Source organism: Equus caballus, chromosome 14, assembly GCF_041296265.1.
Source record: "Equus caballus isolate H_3958 breed thoroughbred chromosome 14, TB-T2T, whole genome shotgun sequence".
In the NCBI taxonomy this organism is placed as follows: domain Eukaryota; kingdom Metazoa; phylum Chordata; class Mammalia; order Perissodactyla; family Equidae; genus Equus; species Equus caballus.
In genome coordinates, this window is record NC_091697.1 from 83,476,877 (window position 1) to 83,497,950 (window position 21,074).

At 33.5% G+C, this 21,074-nt stretch overlaps 1 protein-coding gene across 1 annotated transcript in view; it reads left to right on the forward strand.

The window, feature by feature from the left end:
• SLCO6A1 (solute carrier organic anion transporter family member 6A1) overlaps positions 1 to 21,074 on the forward strand; it is a 101,784-nt gene that overhangs the window by 61,071 nt on the left and 19,639 nt on the right. The window contains exons 10-11 of the mRNA XM_070233364.1: positions 8,084 to 8,237; positions 14,133 to 14,320. Coding sequence (XP_070089465.1) covers positions 8,084 to 8,237; positions 14,133 to 14,320 — 342 coding nt within the window. The remainder of the gene's footprint in view (positions 1 to 8,083; positions 8,238 to 14,132; positions 14,321 to 21,074) is intronic.

Consider the following 21,074-nt stretch of genomic DNA (forward strand, 5'->3'; position numbering starts at 1 on the left):
ATTAAGAGTGATCCTACATAATATCTTCTAGAAATTAGAAAAGGAGGGAATACTTCCTAACTCATTTTATGAGGCCAGTATTACTCTGATAGCAAAACCAAAGGCAATACAAAAAATGGATACTACAGACCAATACCTCTCGTAAACTTAGATGCAATAGCCTCAACAAAATGTTAGCAAGTTGAATCCAACAATGTATAAAAAACCTTGTCTTTTTGATGCCTTTCATCATCTTTTCTATTTGAGGCTCATTTAGTATATATGTGAGTCAGGGCCTGCCTTCCTCTAAATAAATCAAAGGGAGATAAATATTACTTTTCTCATCTTCCTGACATCAACAAGGCTATGACCTAGGCTCAGCTGATTGGACTGCTCCCTCAAGATTTTGATTTTTGAGAAAGTAATACAAAAACCCATGGTTAGTCAGAGACTACCTGCAGCAGCCAATGCAAAGCTAAGAGAACGGCAAGTTCATCTGGTCCTGGGTGTAGAGGGGCTGGGGAGCCATCTTGCTAAGATTAGTCCCATGATGTAATCTTGCTTGCCTTTTTTGGGTTCTTGATGGTTTTCAAAATCTACTTTTCTAGGCTTCTTATCCATTCTGTGAGCTCTTAGGCATTATTTTAATAAATTCATTCACTTTGATTATCCAGACTTAGTTTCTGCTGCCTTTATTGGTTCAAATATATAGTTTATAAATCAAAAAGTAGTAATCCTAAAAATGATTGTGAAATATAGCCTCTTTTTCAAATGATTAATAATGTAAATAAGACCCTTTTATTTCATGCTAAATTTATATTCAGAAGTTGTTCTGCGCTTCCACTTTTAGCCAAGATGAGATAACAGATTTCCCTTCCGACCAGAAACAACCAAAAATTTGACAAATGTTGAAACAATGGTTTTCAAGACATAGGCATAAGTCAGTGAAGGACAGTGATACATGAGAGATGGGAAACATTCAAGGTGAGCCATATAATTTCTCCAGCTTACTGCCTTAAGAGAATTTTTGACTCCTTTTTTATTTTTTTATTGAGGAAGACTGGCCATAAGCTAACATTAGTTGCCAACCTTCCTCTCTTTTTGCTTGAGGAAGACTGTCACCAATCCAAAATCTGTGCCATTCCTCCTCTATTTTGCATGTGGGATACCTCCACAGTATGGCTGATGAATAGAATAGGTCTGTGCCTGAGATCTGAACCCTCAAACCTGGGCCGCTGAAGCAGAGCACAGAGAACTTTAAACACTCAGCAACAGGGCCAGCCCCCTTAAGAGAGTTTTTAGGTTGTGGCACAGGGAGGGAGAATCAGACAGGTTCTGGCAGACTTCCTGAGTTGAGATGATTGAGTTGACAATTGAGAGAGACCACTACAGCTAGAGTTCACAGGGTAGTGTACCAGAGGACATATCTGCAGAAATCTCCCTCAAGTATGCATCAGAGTACTAATTATCATACGTGTGAGGAAAGTCCCTGGCTACCAAACAGAATTAGGGGAAAGACTACCAAAAAAATTAAAGGACACGGTGTCCACCCCTCCCACAGGGTTGGGAATAATATCTATTCTCATCAGTCAGACCAGAGAACCTGAAAAATCGCAGAGCATAAAGTATAGAAGGATCTTGTCCAGTAGTGAGTAATAATTAGCTCTGAAGTAAAATTAGCACTGCTTTCGTTCTGCCTATCAAATCTTAGAAGCAAGATCCAAATAGATAAGGTAAAATTTACAAGGCCTGGTATCCAATGAAAAATTATAAGGAATTCAAAGAAGCAAATAAATACAACACATAATGAGGAGCTGAATCAGTTGATGAAAACTGACCCATAATAGACACAGATGTTAAATTATCCGAGAAGGATGTTAACACAGTATCTCATGTGTTCAAAAAGTTAAGTAGAAGATATTTTTAAAAACCCAAATTGAACAGATAGAAATAAAAACTAGAATGTGCAGAAAAAATACTCTGTATGAGATTAATGATAGATTAGACCTTGCAGAAGACTAGTGACCTTGAAACTAATAAATAATAAATAAATAATAGCAATAAAAACCATCCAACATAAAACACAGAGAGAAAAGAGAATTAATAAAATGAACAAAGCATCAGTGACTTGGACAACTTCAGGTGGCCAACTATATTTGTAGTTGAAGTTCCCAAAGGAGTGGACTTGGTAAAGAAAATATTTGAAGAAGTTGTGACCAAGATTTTAAAATTTCACGTGAACTATAAACATACAGACTTAAAAAAACCAGCAAAACTTCAGTTCAAGAAACATGAAGAAAATCACACCATGGTACATAATAATCAAATTGCTCAAAATAAGAGTAAAGAGAAAATTTTAAAAGCAGTGAGAGGTGGGAAAACTACTTTATACACAAAGGACCAAAGATAAGGGTAACAGTAGATTTTATGTCAGAAACAATGTGGATAAGAAGACAGTGGAACAATATTTTTAAAGTACCAAAAGAAAAAAATTAATCTATAATTCTATACCAAGTCAGAATATCTGTCAAAGATGAAGGAGAACTAGTTTTAGACATAAAAAAATGTAAGTAATATTTGATCAATAGACAACACTATATAAGTGTTAAAAGAAGTCTTTCAGGCTGAAAAAGATGATATGAGATGAAAATGTGAACTACACAAAGCAAAGAAGAGCAAAGCAAATGGTAACTGTATTTGAAAATATTTTTATTGTTTAAATATCTTTAAAAATAATTGTTTAAATCAGATTAACATGTAATATTGGTTTACATGAAATGCTATATTATCATATGTTGGAAGACTGTTTAGTTAAAGATGTATAGTATAAACCCTGAAGCAATGACTAAAATAACAAGTCACAGCTAATAAGCCAACACTGGGGTTAAAATAAAATTTTGCAAAATATTTGTTTAATCTCAAATTAGGCAGAGAAAAGGAAAAAAAGAACAAAGAAGAGATAGGACAAATAGAAAACAAATAGAGAATAGATTTGAACCTAATCACATTAGTAATCACATTAAATGTAAACATTTGTAATAGCTCAGTTAAAAGGCAGAGAATCCCAATTTGATTTTAAAAAAGCAAGACCCAACTATATATGCAGCATAAAAGAAATGCACTCAAATATGTACACAAGTAGATTATGAGTGAAAGGATGGGAAAAGACGTATCAGGTTAACAGTAACCAAAAGAAAGCTGGAGTATAATATCAAAATAAGTAGATCTGAGGGCAAACAGTATCAGCATAAATAAATAACAATATTTATGACATAAATAATGTCATTATGTACTACAAAGTAGTAAATTCACCAAGAATTCATAGCAATCCCAAACGTTTTCTAACTTAATGAAAGAGCTTTAAAATATCTGGAACGAAAACTTACATACTGCAAGGAGAAATGTAGAAATCCACAAGTGTGGTCAGATATTTCAATATCCCCCTCATAGTAATAAAAGTAGGCAAAAAACCCAGTGATGATACAAAAGATTTGAATAATGCTGCCACCAACTTGACCTAATTGACATTTGTAGAACATTTCATGTAACAAGGCAAAGTGCACATTCTTTTCAAGAGCATATGAAATACTTAGCAAACTAAACCATATTCTATAAAACAAGTCTCAGTAAATTTAAAGGATCAAATCATACAGTGGAGTTCAGTTTTCTGACTATGATGGAATTAAATTAGAAATAATAAAGAATGATTTCTGGGAAAGCCTCAAGTATTTGAAAACTGAAGAACAAACTTTTAAATAACTTATTGATAAAACTGCTAACCTCTAGAGAATAAAAATTATCAATGTCAAGAGTTAGAGATCTGATATGACGTTTGTATAGATTCTACCAGTATTAAACAGACAAAAGGATAATATTATGAACAACTTTAAGCCCATAAATTTGACAATTTCCATGAAATGGATATATCCTTTCAAAGACACTCTAGAGGAGGAAGACATATCTTCTACTCTCTGGGTCCTTCTGGCTGGTCTACGGATTAAATTCACATGAGACAGAATAACAGGAGAAAATCAAACAAAGCTTTATAACATAAATGGAGAAACTCAGGAAAACTGAGTAACTTGCCAAAATGATGGAGGCTCTCATCTAAAATACCATCTTCAGCTAAAGACAAAGGAGGATGTTGGGGGTAGTGGTTTGGGATTTCAAAGGGGAGGAAGGCAATTCACACAGAAATGGAAAAGCAAACGTTTGGTAAATAGAACTTTGGTAAGAGTGGGCTTAGCAAGGATCCTCCCAGTTAGACTTATCTATGGTGATGTCCTGTCCTGGGGACAGGCCTTTATCTTAAATTTCTTTTAGGCATTTAGGGGGGAGGTCAAAGTTTCTTTCAGAATCTTCTGTTCTTGAAAATAATCAGGGCAGGGGCTGGCCCCGTGGCCGGGGCCGAGTGGTTAAGTTCACGGGCTCTGCTGCAGGCGGCCCAGTGTTTCATTGATTCGAATCCTGGGCGCGGACATGGCACTGCTCATCAAACCACGCTGAGGCAGCATCCCACATGCCACAACTAGAAGGACCCACAACGAAGAGTATACAACTATGTACTGGGAGACTTTGGGGAGAAAAAGGAAAAAAATAAAATCTTTAAAAAAAATAAATCAAGGCAAGGCAAAGAGACACATTTTGGGGTGCCCAATTCTGATCCCCCACAACACAAACTCACTTAAGGAGAAACAGATAATTTATATATCAAGTAAATAAATGAAATTTGTTGTTAAACACAATCCCACAAAGAAAACTCCAGGCTTATATGACTTCAATGGGGAATTCTACCAAACGTGTAAAGAATATCTGATTTTACACAAATTCTTCCAGAAAATTGAAAAGGAATGGATACCTCCCAACTCATTCTTTGAGACTTGCATTTTCCTGATGTGAAAATTCGAGAAAGACATTGTAAGAAAAGAAATCTATAGACCTATATCTCTCATGAGCATAGATGCAAAAATTCTTTACAAAATTTTAGCAAATTGAACCCAATAGTATATTAAAAGGAAAATAAATTATGATCAAGATTTAACATAGAGTTGCAAGGCTGGCCTAATATTTGAAAATCAATTGATGTAATCCACCATATTAACAAAGCTAAAAGTGAAAAAAACATTGTAATCTCCGTAGATGCCAAAAAAGCACTTGATAAAGTGTAACGTCTATTTCTGATAAACTAGGAAACTAGGAATGGAACAGAATCTGTGAAAACATACAGCTAATATCATATTTAGTGGTTATTATGGACTGAATGTTTGTTTCCCCCTCCCACGAAATTCATATGTTGAAGTCCTGGTCTCCAGTGTGGTGGTATTAGGAGGTAGAGCCTTTAGGAGATAATTAGGTTTGGATGAGATCAGGAGGGTGGATCCCCATGATGGGATTAGTGTCCTTAGAAGAAGAGGGAAAGACCAAAGCCTTCCCTCTGAGGGATACAGTGAGAAGGTGGCAGTCTGCAATCCAGTAAGAGAGCCCACACCAGACATCAAAGCTGCCTGCACCTTGATCTTGGACTTAGCTTCCAGAAATGTGAGAAATAAATATCTGTTGTTTAAGGCACCCAGTCTATGATATTTTGTTATAGCAGTCTAAGTTGACTAAAACAATGATGAAACATTGAATGATCAGGAATATAACAAGGATGTCTGCTTTCAATATTTCTATATTAACATTGTGCTGGAGGTGCCTGCCATAATAATACTGTAGGAAAAATAAGTAAAAGGCATCAGACAGGAAAAGTAGAAATAAAACTGTTTATTTGAAGACAACACAATTGTCTATATAGAAAATCAAAAAGCCACTGTAACTAATAAAATGAGTTTAGCAAGTTTAGGATACAAGAGCAACTTACAAGAATCTATGGTGTTTCTATATACTATCTACAGAGTAGCAGAAATTAGTATTAAAAATAATACTATAACAATAGTATCAAGAAAAAAGGAATAGTGTAGAAGGAAAGATCAGTATACAAGAATCTGTGGTATTTTTATATACTACCTGCAAACAACTGGGAAATTGATATTAAGCAAAAATACCATTAGCAATAGTGTCAAGAAAAAGAAATACTTAAGGACAAATATGATAAAAGATGTGAAAACCCTATACACTGATAAGTACAAAACATTGATGAGAGAAATTAAAGACCCATTTTTTTTTTTAACAGAGAAGCTGAGTGATTTGCTCAGCTAAGTGAGTGATGGAGCCAGACTTTTATTTTTTCCTTTTACTTTTTTGCTTTTTGATGAGGAAGATTGGCCCTGAGCTAACATCTGTTGGCAATCTTCCTCTTTTTTTTTTTTTTCCTCCAAAGCCCCAGTACATAGCTGTATACTCTAGTTCTAGGTCATTCTAGTTCTTCTGTGTGGCATACCACCACAGCATGGCTTGATGAGTGGTGTGTAGGTCTGTGCCTAGGATCCAAAACCTCAAAGCTGATCCAAACCCTGGGCCACTGAAGCAGAGTGGGCCACTTAACCACTTGGCCACACAGCCAGCCCCAAGACCTAAATTTTTAAATGGAGAGATATCCCATGTTCATGGGTTTAGAAGACTCAGTATTGTTAAGATGTTAGTCCTCCCCAAATTGATGTATGCATTGAATGTAATCACAATAAAAATCCCAGAAGGTTTTTTTTTTTAGATATTGGAGAAATCTAGATATGTGAAGGGTGTAGAAAAACCATACACAATTCTAAAGAAGAACAAAAATGAAGGACTAGCACTATTTGATTTCAAGACTTATTATAAACCTACAGCGATCAAGAAAGTAGTATTGATGTAAATATAGAGAAATACATCAGTAGAATAGCATAGAGAGTCCAGAAATAGGCCCACATATATATGGATAATTAATTTTTGACAGGGTGCATATGCAATTTAGGGGAGAACATATAGTCATTTTAACAAATGATGGTGGAACAATTCGATATCCATATGTAAACAAGAGAACTTTGATCCATATCTTGTACCATATAAAATAGTTAACTCAAAATGATTATTGAAATATAAAATTAGTGAAATATAAAAGTATTATATTTTATCTTTAGTTAAATATAAAATTCCAAGACTATAATAAAAATTTTTGTGAATTTGGGTTCTGCAGAGATTTCTTAAGACATGACTCCAACACATGATCTATAGAGAAATATATTGATAAATTGGACTTCATCAAAATACAAACCTCTGCTCTTTGAAAGATCCTGTTAAGGGAATGAAAAAATGAGTTATAGACTCTGAGAAGATATTTGAAAATCATATCTAACAAAGGACTTGTTTCCAGAATATAGAAAGAACTCTCAATGCTTACTAATAAGAAAGCAAACAATCCACAAAAAATGGACAGAAGATTTGAACAGATATTTAACAGAAGAATATATACAGATGGAAAATAAGCACATGGAAAAATCCCCATCATTTGTCATTATGGAAATGCGTATTAAAAACCCAAATATGAAACTACTATATTGCTGTTAGAATGTCTAAAGTTAAAAGACTTACCATATGAAGTGTAGAAAGCAACTGAAACTCTTATACACTGCTGGTGGGAATGAAAAATAGCACAACCGCTTTGGAAACCTGTTTGACAGTTTCTTAAAATGTTAAATGAATACCTACCATCTGATCCAAACATTCTACTCCTTAATATTTCCCCAAGAGACGTAGAAGCATATGACCATACAAAGACCATATAAAGACCAGCTGCATGAAAGAAGCCAGAAAAAGAAAGTACACGTACTGTATGATTCCATTTCATAAAATGTGATGAAATTCAGACAAATGAATAGTGACAGAAAGTAGAGCAGCAGATGCCAGGGGGTGGAGGAATTACAAAGGGACACAAGAAGACTTTTTGGAGTGATGGTTATGTTTGTTAACGTGATTGTGGTGGTGGTTTCACAAGTGCATACATATAACAAAAAATTTCAAATTGTACACTTTAAATATGTACAATTTATTGTATATCAGTTAAACTTTAATAAAGCTGTTACAAAAGAAATTATTTCAATAATCATTGATCTCACTGACATCTCGACATATACATTAATAAGTATAATACAGTGGTATCATAGTTACATTCCATCTCTTTTTTTTACAGAACAGGGCAGTTGGGAAACCTGACAGCTCCTTGCAATTCTCATTGTGGTTGCTCATCTACAGTTTATTCTGCTATATGTGGAAGAGATGATATTGGCTATTTTTCTCCTTGCTTTGCAGGCTGTACAAATTTTAAAGCACTAGGCAATCAGAAGGTAATTGTTTTTTATTTTACTTCTTCCTTTCCGGTAAAATGTTCAACTCCTGGATGGTGTTTACATTTTACTCCTAGCTCTCTATAAAAGCTATTTCCCGCCTTATTTTCCCTTTTAAGGAAAACTTTAAAAAGAAGAAAAGAATATTTGCTTTACATGGCCACAATACAAGGGGCTTACGGGAATTGGGAGTGGAAAATATACTCCTACATTAAAACATGCCTCCGTCTGTTACATCATTTCAGTTTTATGGTTTTAAAGCAGTAGGTGACTATCATCTAGCTCTTGCTGTAGCACGGCTGAAAGCAGCAGTCTAAGAGCATATTTTGTCTTCCACCTATGTAGTTTATCTTAGTTCTGTCCTACCTATCTGCAGCCCCCAATCCACCAAAATGTTGAACCACAATCTTTCCTTCTCCAATGGGTTGACAAATATTATCCTTGTGGTCACTGTTCCCTCAGTTTTTCCTTCTGAGGAATTCAAAATATCTGTGCTGTTCCCTCTAGCTCTCTCTCTGTTTCTACCTCACATTAACTCAGATGTGGAAATCAGTCCCTTTATTGTGTGCCAGAGATCACCATACACACAAGGCCTTTTAAACATATCAGACTTTCCAGAAAGGTAAGAGAGTTAGAGAAGGTTTATATGGCAGCAATACAAATGACTTAAAATTGAATATACATTATCCCTGTTGATCCTTTGACGTTTACATGAGTCAGGACTCATTTTAAAATTCCCCTGTTTGCTTATCTTTGGGGCCATTACTCTCAGTATTTCTTATTTCCCTGGGCTTCCTACCAACCTCCAGACAAATTTTCTTATTTTATCATGCAGAGCAGTTGACCACTCTGCTACTTGTTTGACTCCAGGGTAATTTTCTTATATTCAAAGTTACCTAATTGAGCATTTAGCTAAATAATGGACTGTAATTTCAACTTCTCCCTTTTAAGTGGCACAGAAGCAAGGATCGAGGCTTTAAAAATTCTTTTTTTTTTCCTCCCCTCTCTGGTTAGTCTTTGTGAGAGAGAGAGCAACCAAGAGGTTTATTGCCTGACCCATAGGCATTATATGCACCACGTCCCCTAGTAGGCAAGAAAGTCCTTTATTAGTTATTCACTTACATACTAATAGTCCCTTCACTGTTACACACAGATCTTTTCATTACAAGATATTCGCATACCTGACCAGCTTTCGTTCCTCATAGTCATGTTTTCACTGGCTTACGATTTAATAATGTGTCTTCAGTTTTTTATTGAATGTTAATATAAAAAGGTTACACACCCTAAAGGAAATCCTTCTTCTTAAATGTTACATTATATATTTAAAATGACTTTTAAAATCTTTAAAATATATTCCTGTGGAAAGCTTTAAATGTAATAGGAAAATATAATGAACTGCTATATGTCAATTACCCATCTTCAACAATTTGTTAACTTATGGAAAATCTTACTTTATATTCCTGCTTACTTCCTCTCCTCCATTTTAGTTTGAAATGAGTAAATGATTTTTTAAATGCTCATGTTGTCACCACAGTATAAAACAGAACTCTTTGACCTCGGTGTTTTGATCCCATGGGGTATTCAAGAGCTAAGAAGCCCATCCAGTATATAGCTTCAAAGCCTCTTTCTTTTTCTGGGGAATCCTTTTAGGGATTTTGTTTCTATTTCATAAAAATCTTTGTAATTTCCTTGCATTTCTCTAAGGAATAATTAATTCGTAATGAATAACAGTGATATGAATAATCTATAAAATAGTCAATCAAACTGTGTAATAACATTTGATACAGAATCAAAATTGAAAGAATAAAATATTTTTGACAAAAATTAGATCTGTTAGAAGTTATCCAAGACAGTTAGTTTTGATAGAAATAATGGCTCTGAAGGAAAACTGACAATAGCAGAAGCTATTATTAGTACAGTTTGATATGGATGGAACTGACTAATGGATAAAATATGCATTCATTTCAAATGGAAAAGAATTGATACCTATAAAAATAACTAACAAAATGAAAATTATATGAAAAACAGTGTATATAAACAATGATGATGTATCTAAATGGTGTTAATGGAATTCCCTCTGGAAAATATTTTTTCAATGAAAATATGTTAACTTTGAAATAATTCTGATTAAATATTCATATTCAAAATGTGATTAGGGTAAGAACGAGTTAGAGTTGGATGCCTTTCAGTTATACTTTTGCAAAAGTTTGCAAGAGGAGTGGTAGGAAATACTACACCTCTGAAGATTTCTTAGTTTCTATAGAAAATCACAGCTTTACTAAAACTGAAAATAGATAACTGTCTGCTCTTCATATTGATAATATTCCTGGACGGTTTTCCCTCTTTGAGACCCACAGGTAGTCTTCTTATTCATGCTGCCGAAGATCTTCAAATTTCCTCTTATAGATATGAAAGCAATCTTGGGCTTTTCTTCATGATCTTCTCATTGGGACTAGTTCTTTTCAGCAGCTGATAGAGCTTTCATCATAAAATAGCAGAGCAGGGGGCTTCTTCCAGAGGCTGCTCTAGTCCAACAGGAGCCTTATTCTAATGATCTCTAGAGGGGAAAGTCAATCTCATCCAAAGCATTGAGGATTTCAAGAAGCCAGGCTTTAGGGTGTCTTTCAGTTGAAACATCCTTAGAATATTTTAACTTCATTTACTCATCTCGCACCTTTGTGTTATTTTTGTCATGTATTTTATTTCTTAATACATTTTAAATGACACAAACTATTATTGTTGTTTTGTACAGTCAGTATGCAATTATATTTACCCATTTTCTTGCATTTCCATGCTTTCATATGAGATTATTTTATTTCCTCCTGAAGAACCATATTTCACCTTCATTTTTGAAACAACCTGTTTTCACTGGGTGTGGAATTCTATATTGGCAGTGATTCCACCTTACATGTGGTTTTCATTATATTTATTTTGCTTGGGTTTCACAGAACATCTTTAGTCTGTGAATGTATGTCTATCAGTTGGGAAATTCTCAGCTATTATTTCTTCCTCACTCTCTTCTCTTTTTGGGCGGGGGGAGACCATGTATTAGTTTACTATTGCTACATAACAAATTACCATAGCCTTGGGGTCTTTAAATAATACCCATTTATTAGCTCACAGTTCTAAGGTCAGAAGTCCAGATGCAACATGACTGGGTCCTCTGCTCAAGAGTCTCATAAGCTGAAATCAGGGTGTTGGTTGAACTGCATTCCTTTCTGGAGGCTCTGGGAAATAATCTGCTTCCAAGCTCATTCAGGTTACTGGCCAAATTCAGTTCTGTTGGGCTATAAAAAATGAGGCCCTTGTTTCCTTGCTAACTGTCTGCTGAGGGCCAATTTTAGATCTTAGAGGCCATCTCCATTCTTTGCCACATGACTCACTCCATCTTCATGGTTAGCAACAGAGAATCTCCCTTATGTAACATGCTTTGAATCTCTGAATTCAGGAAAAGTCCAGTACCTTTCAATGCTCACCTAATTAGGTGAGCTTTACCCTCACTTTCTTAAATCAACTATGTCATACCATGTAATTTACTAAGGGGAGTAAAATCCATCAATTCACAGTCCTAGGGATTATACAAGCTTCATATAGTAGGCGGGTGGGAATCTTAGGTGTCATCTTAGAATTCTGCCTAACACAGACTACAAATAGATCTGTCCCATTCTCTTTTGCTCTTTTCTGTATTTTCCATCTCCTTTCATTTGTTTATTTAAATATAGATATTTTCTATTGACGTGTTTTCCAGTTACTAATTCTATACTCTGCAGTGTTTACTCTGCTATTAAACCCATTAACTGAGGTTCTCGGTTTACTCATTGTATTTTTCAGTTCTAACTATATTTTCAGTTATATTTTTATAGAATCCAAATCCCTGGTGAAATTCCACATCATTTAAGATATTTTAGCCATTTTCTCCTCTATTTCCTGGAAAATATTAATCTTACCTATTTTAAAGTTTTTGCCATTAAGTCTACTATCTGGATCACCTGTGAGTCTATTTATATTTGTTCTTCTCTTAATTTTAAGCCAATTATTCTTGTCATTCTGCAAATCTTATAATGTTCTATTAAATCCTGAACACTGTATCTGAAAAATGTCTCGTAATATAATTATACAACAGTCTATTTCTCTCTTTATTTTGGCTTCATGCATTTTAAAGCTCTCTTATTATGTGCATACACATTGATAATTGTCATATCTTTTTGATGAATTGTTTCTTTTATCTTTGTAAAATGTCTCTTTCCATCTCTGGTAATACTCTTTGTCTTAAAGTTGATTTTATACATTAACTAGTCACTCTAGCTTTCTCTTGCTGGCTGTTTCCCTGGTGTATTTACTTCCCATTTTATTTTCTGTTTGTGTCTTTATGTTTAAAGTATCTCCTATAGCCAGTGTATAATATGATTTTGCTTTATCTTCAATTCTGTTAATCTCTGTCTTTTAATTGGAGTTTTTAGATTACTGACATATACTGTAATTATTGATATGGTGGATTTAGATCTACCTTAATTTTTTATTATTTGAATTGAAAAGATGTTACTATTTCATGTTAATATGACTTTTGGAATTTTGGTTATATCTCTTTGGATATAACTCCACAGTTCTTCCACCCTGCCAGAGTCTAATATCTTGTGATTCTACCGTCTGCTCACTAAACCTTCATATTTTCACTTTTCTCCTTAGTCATCTTAGGTTCTATGGCCTGCAACTATTTATTGTGCTTGATATCTTTTATCTGACCTTCAGATTTACTTTTCTCTTTCCTCCTCATTGTTCTAGGAGACTAAACTATAGCTTGAGAGCTCCTTTGCCCTCTGACTTCTGACTGGGTTAAGATAATGAGGAGTCCTAGCAGAAAATCAGAAAGATGGGAAAAAAGCAAACCAACATGATTTTTGGATCATCATTTTCTGAATCACTCAGATTCAAGCCATCTTTATTTCCTCTGATTCCTTCACTAATAACCTAATTCAATATTTCTGTTGAATTTATTACTGTTATTTTTTAATTTAGATGAGATCAGTGCATTCAGGGTGGTATGGCTGTGGACTTTTTAATTTAGAGTCTTTTCAATAGATTAATAAATTTTTAACTGGCCTCAGTATCTCTAAACTCTGTTTAGTTCTTCTTAGAAAATATCACTTATTCATCTTCCTTGAATTATCAACCCTACAACAACCACCCAAAATTTTCATTGGTTCCCATGCAGGCCTACATTATGACTTTCTTTGCTCTAGACACTTTTGACTTTGTAAGCCCCTTCTTTCACTGAAAAAAAAAAAGAGAGAGATTTAATGTACAGCTATATTGTTAGGAAGACAAATATGATCCAGGCTTGATTCATTATATTTATTTTTTTCTTTGATTTTAAAAGACAATAAAATTAAAACATTTTTATGTGGCCCTGAACGTATTGTGGGCCCTAGGCACTGTGCCCACTCTGCCTCATAGATAACATACATAACAGCCCTGTCATCATTACATACAAAATAAAGTCCTATCTTTTCAGTATGGTTCTAAAACCTTCCACAATCGTCCATTTTATTGGTTACATTTTCCTTAATTGCCCTCAATTCATATAGCCCTCCAACAGTCATTTGTGGAATTGAATGTAAATATTTCTGGTGAAATTTCTTAAATCAGTAGAATTTATGGTAAGTAACTGTAATTACACACACACCCCCATATGATTCTTTGTTAGGTAAAATACCTTGGACTTATCAGTAATGTTTCATTTCTAAATAATGAGTGGCAGATTTAATGTAATGATATTTACTAACAGAACTGGCTAGTCTCCCTGCAGTTGTTGATTTAATTTTTATTTTACAATAAAAGAGTTTTTGCTTTGTGACTATATTTCTAAAAGATTGTTTCCTATATTTATTTTCACAGGCATACTATAATTGTTCTTGCATTAACGAAGGATTAACAACCTCAGACGGTCAAGGTGATTTTATTGATGCTAGACGTGGGACATGTGATGCAAAGTGCTATAAATTACCTTTGTTCATTGTTTTTGTCTTTTCTACAATTGTATTTGCTGCTTTTTCTGGTGTACCAAACATCCTGGCCATCGTTCGGTATGTATACATTATACAAAATCATATTCATTTAATACAGAAAGGCAATTTTAGGAAGATTTTAGAATATTGTAGTAAATGATTTACTCTTTTCCTTCAAGGTAGCAACTGCTAGCAGGGAAATTGTTACATTGTCAAAATTCCTACACATGCTTATTTCCTTTTTTTAACTAATTTGTTTGCATAAGTGTGTAGATATCACATTTAGTTTTAATTAATTAAGCAATTAATTAAATTTAATACTTGGAAAATTCATATATATGAAAATTGTTACATTGCCAAAATTCATGTATATGTTTAATTCTCTATTTTATCTAATTTATCTGCATAAGTGTATAGATACACATTTAATTTAAGTGTAATTTAAAATTAAGTTTATTTCTTATTTAACACATGGAAAATTCATAATTATAGGAAAATTCTTAATTATTAACATAGATGCAATTATAATGTTGATTCATTGGGTATGGGTATTTATTGATTATTTACTTCTATATTAGGCAATTTGACCATGAGAAAACAGCAGTGTCAATAACAAAAGAACATAATAGCTTTTAGAATTTTAGAATTTCAGTCCATAAATTTATTGTTATTTTAAATTAAACCAACATTTGTTATTCATTTGTTCTTCCTGAATGTGTGAAATATAGTTAGTATTTATTTTTATCATGGTAGCAGAATAATTGGTCATCTTCAAATTCTTCTTTTTAAGAGACTAACATAAACCTTTAAGTCATGAAGAGCAATTTGCTGTCCCATAGGAAAGCAGACTAGAAAACATGAATAAATATATGCAAAAAGAAAGAAATCTGAATTTGGGACATGTGGTCTTTACCTTCAGTGAACTTGCAATTTAGGTGGGAGAGAAACCTGGGACATATAAATACAGTGAAGCAGCTTTTTTATTCACTTATCCGTGTCTGGCACTGAAACAAGGACCAATGAGATATGGACTTTGCCTTCAAGTTGCTTAGAGTTTGAGAGGGGGAGAAAAACATATAAAAATAAGTGCAGTGAATACTTAGAGGTGCTTTGATTAAAGCTTATACAGACTGATCCAGGAACAAAGTGGAGAAAATGGTCATTTTTATCTAGGATGAGTTAGAAATTCTGTAGAAGGAGTGGCACTTGAACTGAGTCGCGAAGATAAGTGATTTCTCATAATGCAAGCAGAGTGGGGACAAATTCTTAACAGGAAAAGTGAGGAGTGAAAGTAGTCAAAAATGTGTGAAATATCTTAGCAAGAAGTTTGCTATGCCTAGAGTAGCGTGATGGTGAATGGGACAAGGAGATTTCAGCTTAGTAAGGGCCTGATCATCGGATGCTTTCTTTGCGATGTTAACGTGAATGGTGTTATCCTGTGTATACGTGGAAGCCATTGATAACAGTAAACCTCAGAAGTAAAAGTGATCAAATATGTGTTTTCGACAGAGTTCTTTGAAGATAGTGTGGAGGATGAAGCTGAGGGTAGAAAACTGGAGAAAAAGGAAAGTATTTAGAAGACCACATTTTGGAATTTATCTCTGTTAAGAGAGAGAGATAATAGAATATATTTGAGAAATAGTTTGGGTAAAATGGCAAAGTTATTAATTTGATATTCCTGATACAAAATATGGAGAAATTTAAGACTATGTCCAGATTTCCAATCTGGGGAACTATATGAATGATAATCCATTAACTGAGATAAGAAATTCAAGAAGAGAAAGCTCAGATTGAAGATAATCAGTACAATGTTGAACGTGCCTTATTTAAAATTCACGTGAAACATCCAAGGAAATATTCCCAGCAGTGAGATGAGAAAGATGATGATAGTAATTTTCCACAAGTTTAGTTCTGAATCTTCTCACTTCTCCTGGTAATTATTCAGAGCAATAAGGAGAATAAAACACACATGCATGCACACACGTGCATGCATATACTATTGTTTCAGTACAATTATGAGATAGATAAAAAATGACCAAGCTGAAATTGCATTTAAGTATTGCCAAAATTGCAGCATAACTGGAAGCCAGCTTGTAGATTCACAAAGATGTTACAAAGAATAACAGGAAATGTGGAGAGTGTCTCAGTATTGACAGATCTCAGATACCTGTAGCATATATTTCTGCTCAGACAGAGAGGGCCCCACCCTAAGGCGGAAGTTCTGGGAGCAGGATCTAGGTAGACAAGTCAAGGCAGAGTCTTTCTGGAAAGAATGAGAGAAAAGGCTTGGAAAATGCCGAGGATGTCCAGACATGACAGATCTCAAAAAGTGCTGCAAAATATACTTTCCATAAATGAATATATAACCTAGGAAGGCAAGGAATGTGAAGGGATCTCAGAAGCCCAGGGCTGGCAGTAGAAGTTCTTTTGAAGCAGGTCAAATTTGGAGAAGCAGAGAATGTATAATCATACATAGGAAATATATTTAAATCTTCTCCTCTATCAACAGAGGAGATAACTCTTCAGTTTTGAAGCTTGGAAGCCCTGGTCCATGTTCCATCCCCGCACTATTTCTGCCTGTAGTTTAAGAAAACCCATCTCATTCAAGTAGGAGTAAGTAGAAAAGGAGAAGGTTCTTCCTACATTCAAAATAATTATAGTGAAAGAAATGGAAATTGTTAAGCATTACTTTACTACAGACAATGAAAACTCACTAGAAAAATGAAACCACAAATCAGATAAAAAATAAATGTAACTATATGTAAGTTTAAACTACAAAAATTAAACAGTCAATCATGGCTACAAAACAAGAGAAGAACAGCTAGAGGAAGGAGCCTATGGAATGAAAACAGACACAACTTAGGAAAGAAAGAAAAGGGAAAAACTTTAGAAATGAGAACTAAATTATAAAGCACATAAGGAAGTAAAGACAACACAGAAAGCATGTGTGGGGCATAGGAAACAAACAAACAAAAGGAAATAGAAATGGAGAATATAAAATAAAAATAAGAACAAAAGTATTAGAGAAAAGAGGCAAATGTAGAAGATAAGAAAAGGAGATCCAACGTACACATAACTGGAGTCCCCAAAGGAGAAAACTAGTACAAATAGTAAATGTTTAAATCTATAGTTAAATTAAACTTTACTGAAATGATATTTAATAAATACTGAAATAATAAGCAATAATGATAAATAATGAATAAATACTGAAATAAAATAAGATTTGAATTTCCATATTGAAATGGCATATCAAGTATCTAGGGAAATTGACCCAGAACAGTCAACATTGAGATATACTGTAGTAAAATTATTGAATGCAAAGGTGAAGAAATAATCCTTTTGTCATCTAAAAAAAAGAGAAAGCAAAAATGTTTGGCATCAGATTTCTCAGCAGCAACCCTCACCTCAAGAAGACTGGAGAAACACTTGAAAGATCCTCAAGGAAAGAAATGAGCTCATTAATTCATCATCAACAGACTGCCCTAAAATTATAAACAGTTTTGATATGGAAGAACCCAAGAAATGTTGTTATGAGATACTCCTTAAGAATCCACAGCAAGGCAAGTTATAACCAACCAAGATATGACTGGGGAGACTTTGATAAAAGATCTGGTGGTGAGCATTGAATATGTTAAACTAAACAAATTTAACAACTTATATTTAATATGTGTAACAATATAATTAATTTATGCTAGAACTAAGCTGAGCATAAAGGTGGCAAAATAGAATGAAATGTAATATGCTTTGATTAAGTAGAAATTACACAACTAACAAAAATGAGAGAGGAAAACAGGGTAGAGATCAAAAGAAGGGTAAGCTTGCTGGCTGGATAATAATGGAGAGTCACGGGATATCATTTTTACAGACATTTTATTGAAGCATAATATATATTCAGGAGAGTACCCAAATCGCAAGTATACAGACTGATGGATTTTTACAAAGTGAACACACCTATGTAACCACAATCCAGTTCAAGAAATTGACAAATACAAGTATTCCAGAAGCCCCTTCCCCAAATCCTTGTCTCTAACCTCTCATCCCTAAAGATTACTGCTATCCTGATTTCTATAATGAATAGGTTAATTTGTTCTGTGTTTGAAATGTATGTACCCTCAGGAGGATACAGCACATAGTCCTTTGTGTCTGCATTATATTATTCAACAATGTGCTTATAATAGTCATTCGTATGGGTGCGTATAACGTAAATTTATTTTGATTGCTCTATAGTAATCCAATCGGATTTTCTAAAATGATGGAAATTACCTGCATCTCTGCTGTCCAGTATGGTAGCCTCTAACCACAGATGCCTATTGAGCATTTGAAATGCAGTTAGTGTGAATGAGACACTGAACTTTTAATTTTACTTAGCATTAATTGATTTAAATTTAAGCAGGCACATATGGCTAATGGTCACCATATTGTACAGCGTAGTTTTGTAGTAGTTCATTGTATGAATATACTAAAATTTGTTCCTTTGTTCTACAGTTAATGTTTCCAGTTTAGGGTTATTATGACTATTGTTTCTCTGAACATTCTTGTTCTTATCTTTTGGGGGAATATATGAATTTATTTCTGTTGAGTACCTATATAAACAGCAGAATTGCTGGGTCATAGGGTATATATATGTTAAGCTTTTTATAAATTTAAAAAGTATTTGTATGAATTCATTGTTCTTCTAGCAGTCTATTTTAAATTGCTTTTAAACTCAAGCAATTTTGATGTGTGTGTGTTGATGTTATTATGAACTTCCTTATTCAGAAGACTGATGTTATTGAGCATATTTTCATTTATTTATTAACCACATTAATATGCAATTTTGTCAAATGTCTGTTCTGTCCTTTTGTCTATTTTTACACTTGGTTGTAATGTCTGTTGGGTTGTCTTTTTATTATTGATTTGCAGGAGTTCTTTATATATTCTTTATACATAGTCCAATTGGGGGGTCATTTGTCATATATATTCATGACAAATATATTATTCAACTCTGTGGCTTGCCTTTTCCCTCTGATAATGGCATCTTTTGAGTGAAACAAATTTTTAATTTTAATGTCCTGTTTAAGAATTCTTTGCTTAATCAAAATCATGAGGACATTTCCTATGTTATTTTAATAAAAGATTATAAAGTAAACAATTCAGCTGGAAATGATTTTTTTGTACAAAGTAGAGATCCAGGTTTATTCTTTTTTATATGCATACTAATTGACCAATGCCATTTTTTTCCAAGGTTATCCTTTCTCCACAGCAGTGTACCAACAGACTCTATGTATGTGGGTCTATTTCTGCTCTTTATTCTGTTCCATTGGTTTATTTGTGCATCCCGGCACCAATATTACACTGTCTTAATTGCTGTATATTTATTGTGAATATTTATATCAGTCTTTGTTGTAAATCTGTCTTGAAGATTATCTTGGCCATTCTTGGCCCTTTGTATTTCCAGGTGATTAAAATGACCTAGTCAATGTCAATAAAAAACATGCTGAGATTTCGATTGGAATGCCTTTGAATCCAGTTCGGAGAATTGCTATATTTACCACACTAGGTCTATCAATCAGTCACTTCTTTTGTTTAATAAAATCTTTATTTATTTCTCCCAATAATGTTTGATAATTTTCATTTTCAGGGTGGAAGTCTTATACCTCCTTCATTAGGTTTGTTCCAAGGTACTTGCTGTTTTTGATGTTTAGTATAGCATAGTATGATATAGTTGTTTATTGCTGGTATGAAGAAATGTAATTTATTCTTGTGCTTTGACCTCATATTCTGTGACTGTGCTTGTATTAATTTCTGATAGTTAGTTGGTAGATGATTTCAGATTTTTATGTACATAATCATGATCTACAAACAATGATTTTTATTCTTTTCCAGCCTTTATACCTCTTTTCTCTTGCACTGCTTAAGCTATCCTGTACAATGTGCATAGAAGTAATGATAGTTCTATCCTTGTTTCTTATGCTCATCAGGATGAAGACTCTTGATATTTCATTGTTAGGCATGAAATTTGCTGTAAATTTCACCGTTAAGTGTGGTATTGATACCATCTATCAGAAGAAACCAGTTTGTTTCCATTCTTAGTTCACTAAAACTTTTTTAACTAATAATTTTTGAAATTTATCAAATGCATTTGCTGTATCTATTGAGGAGATCACAATATGATATTTCTACTTTATTATAGGACTAAATTGGATTTGTCAGTAGCTTGATTTGTTTTGTTGATACTTTGTTTAGAATTTTTGCATCTCTATCCACGAATAAGGTTGCCTTTTAGTTTCCCCTTTTTATTAATGTGCTTATTAGGTTTTGACATTGATGATATTCTGGCCTCATAAATGAGCTGGGAAGTAATTCCTCTTTTCCTAATATTTGGACTATTTTATGATGATGTGGTGTTATTTTTTAAATTAAGTCTTTGGAGGAAAGCACTTGTGATGTCACTTGGGCCTGGAAATTTCTTTGAGAAGGTTTTGAATTAAAGATGGAATGTCTTTGTGTGTGTGTATGAGTATGGGACTAATAAGTCTTTTTGCTTTTATCTTTATAATTTCCATCATTTTACTTTTATGTTTATAGTATTTTTATTTTATTTACATATATCCTACATTGGTATATATACCTTTTCTATCCAAGTATGAATTTAGCTGCATCCCCAAAATCTTGATATATATTTTTTCTCATTCTTTCAACTTAAATATGCCTTTCAATGTCTTTTTTTATTTGGACCATGTGTCACTTGGAAGTGTATAGTTTAATTTCTAAACATTTGGAAATTTTCTTGTTATAGTTTTATTTTTAGATTAAGTACACTGTTTCAGAGAACGTATTTTTATGGTTTCTC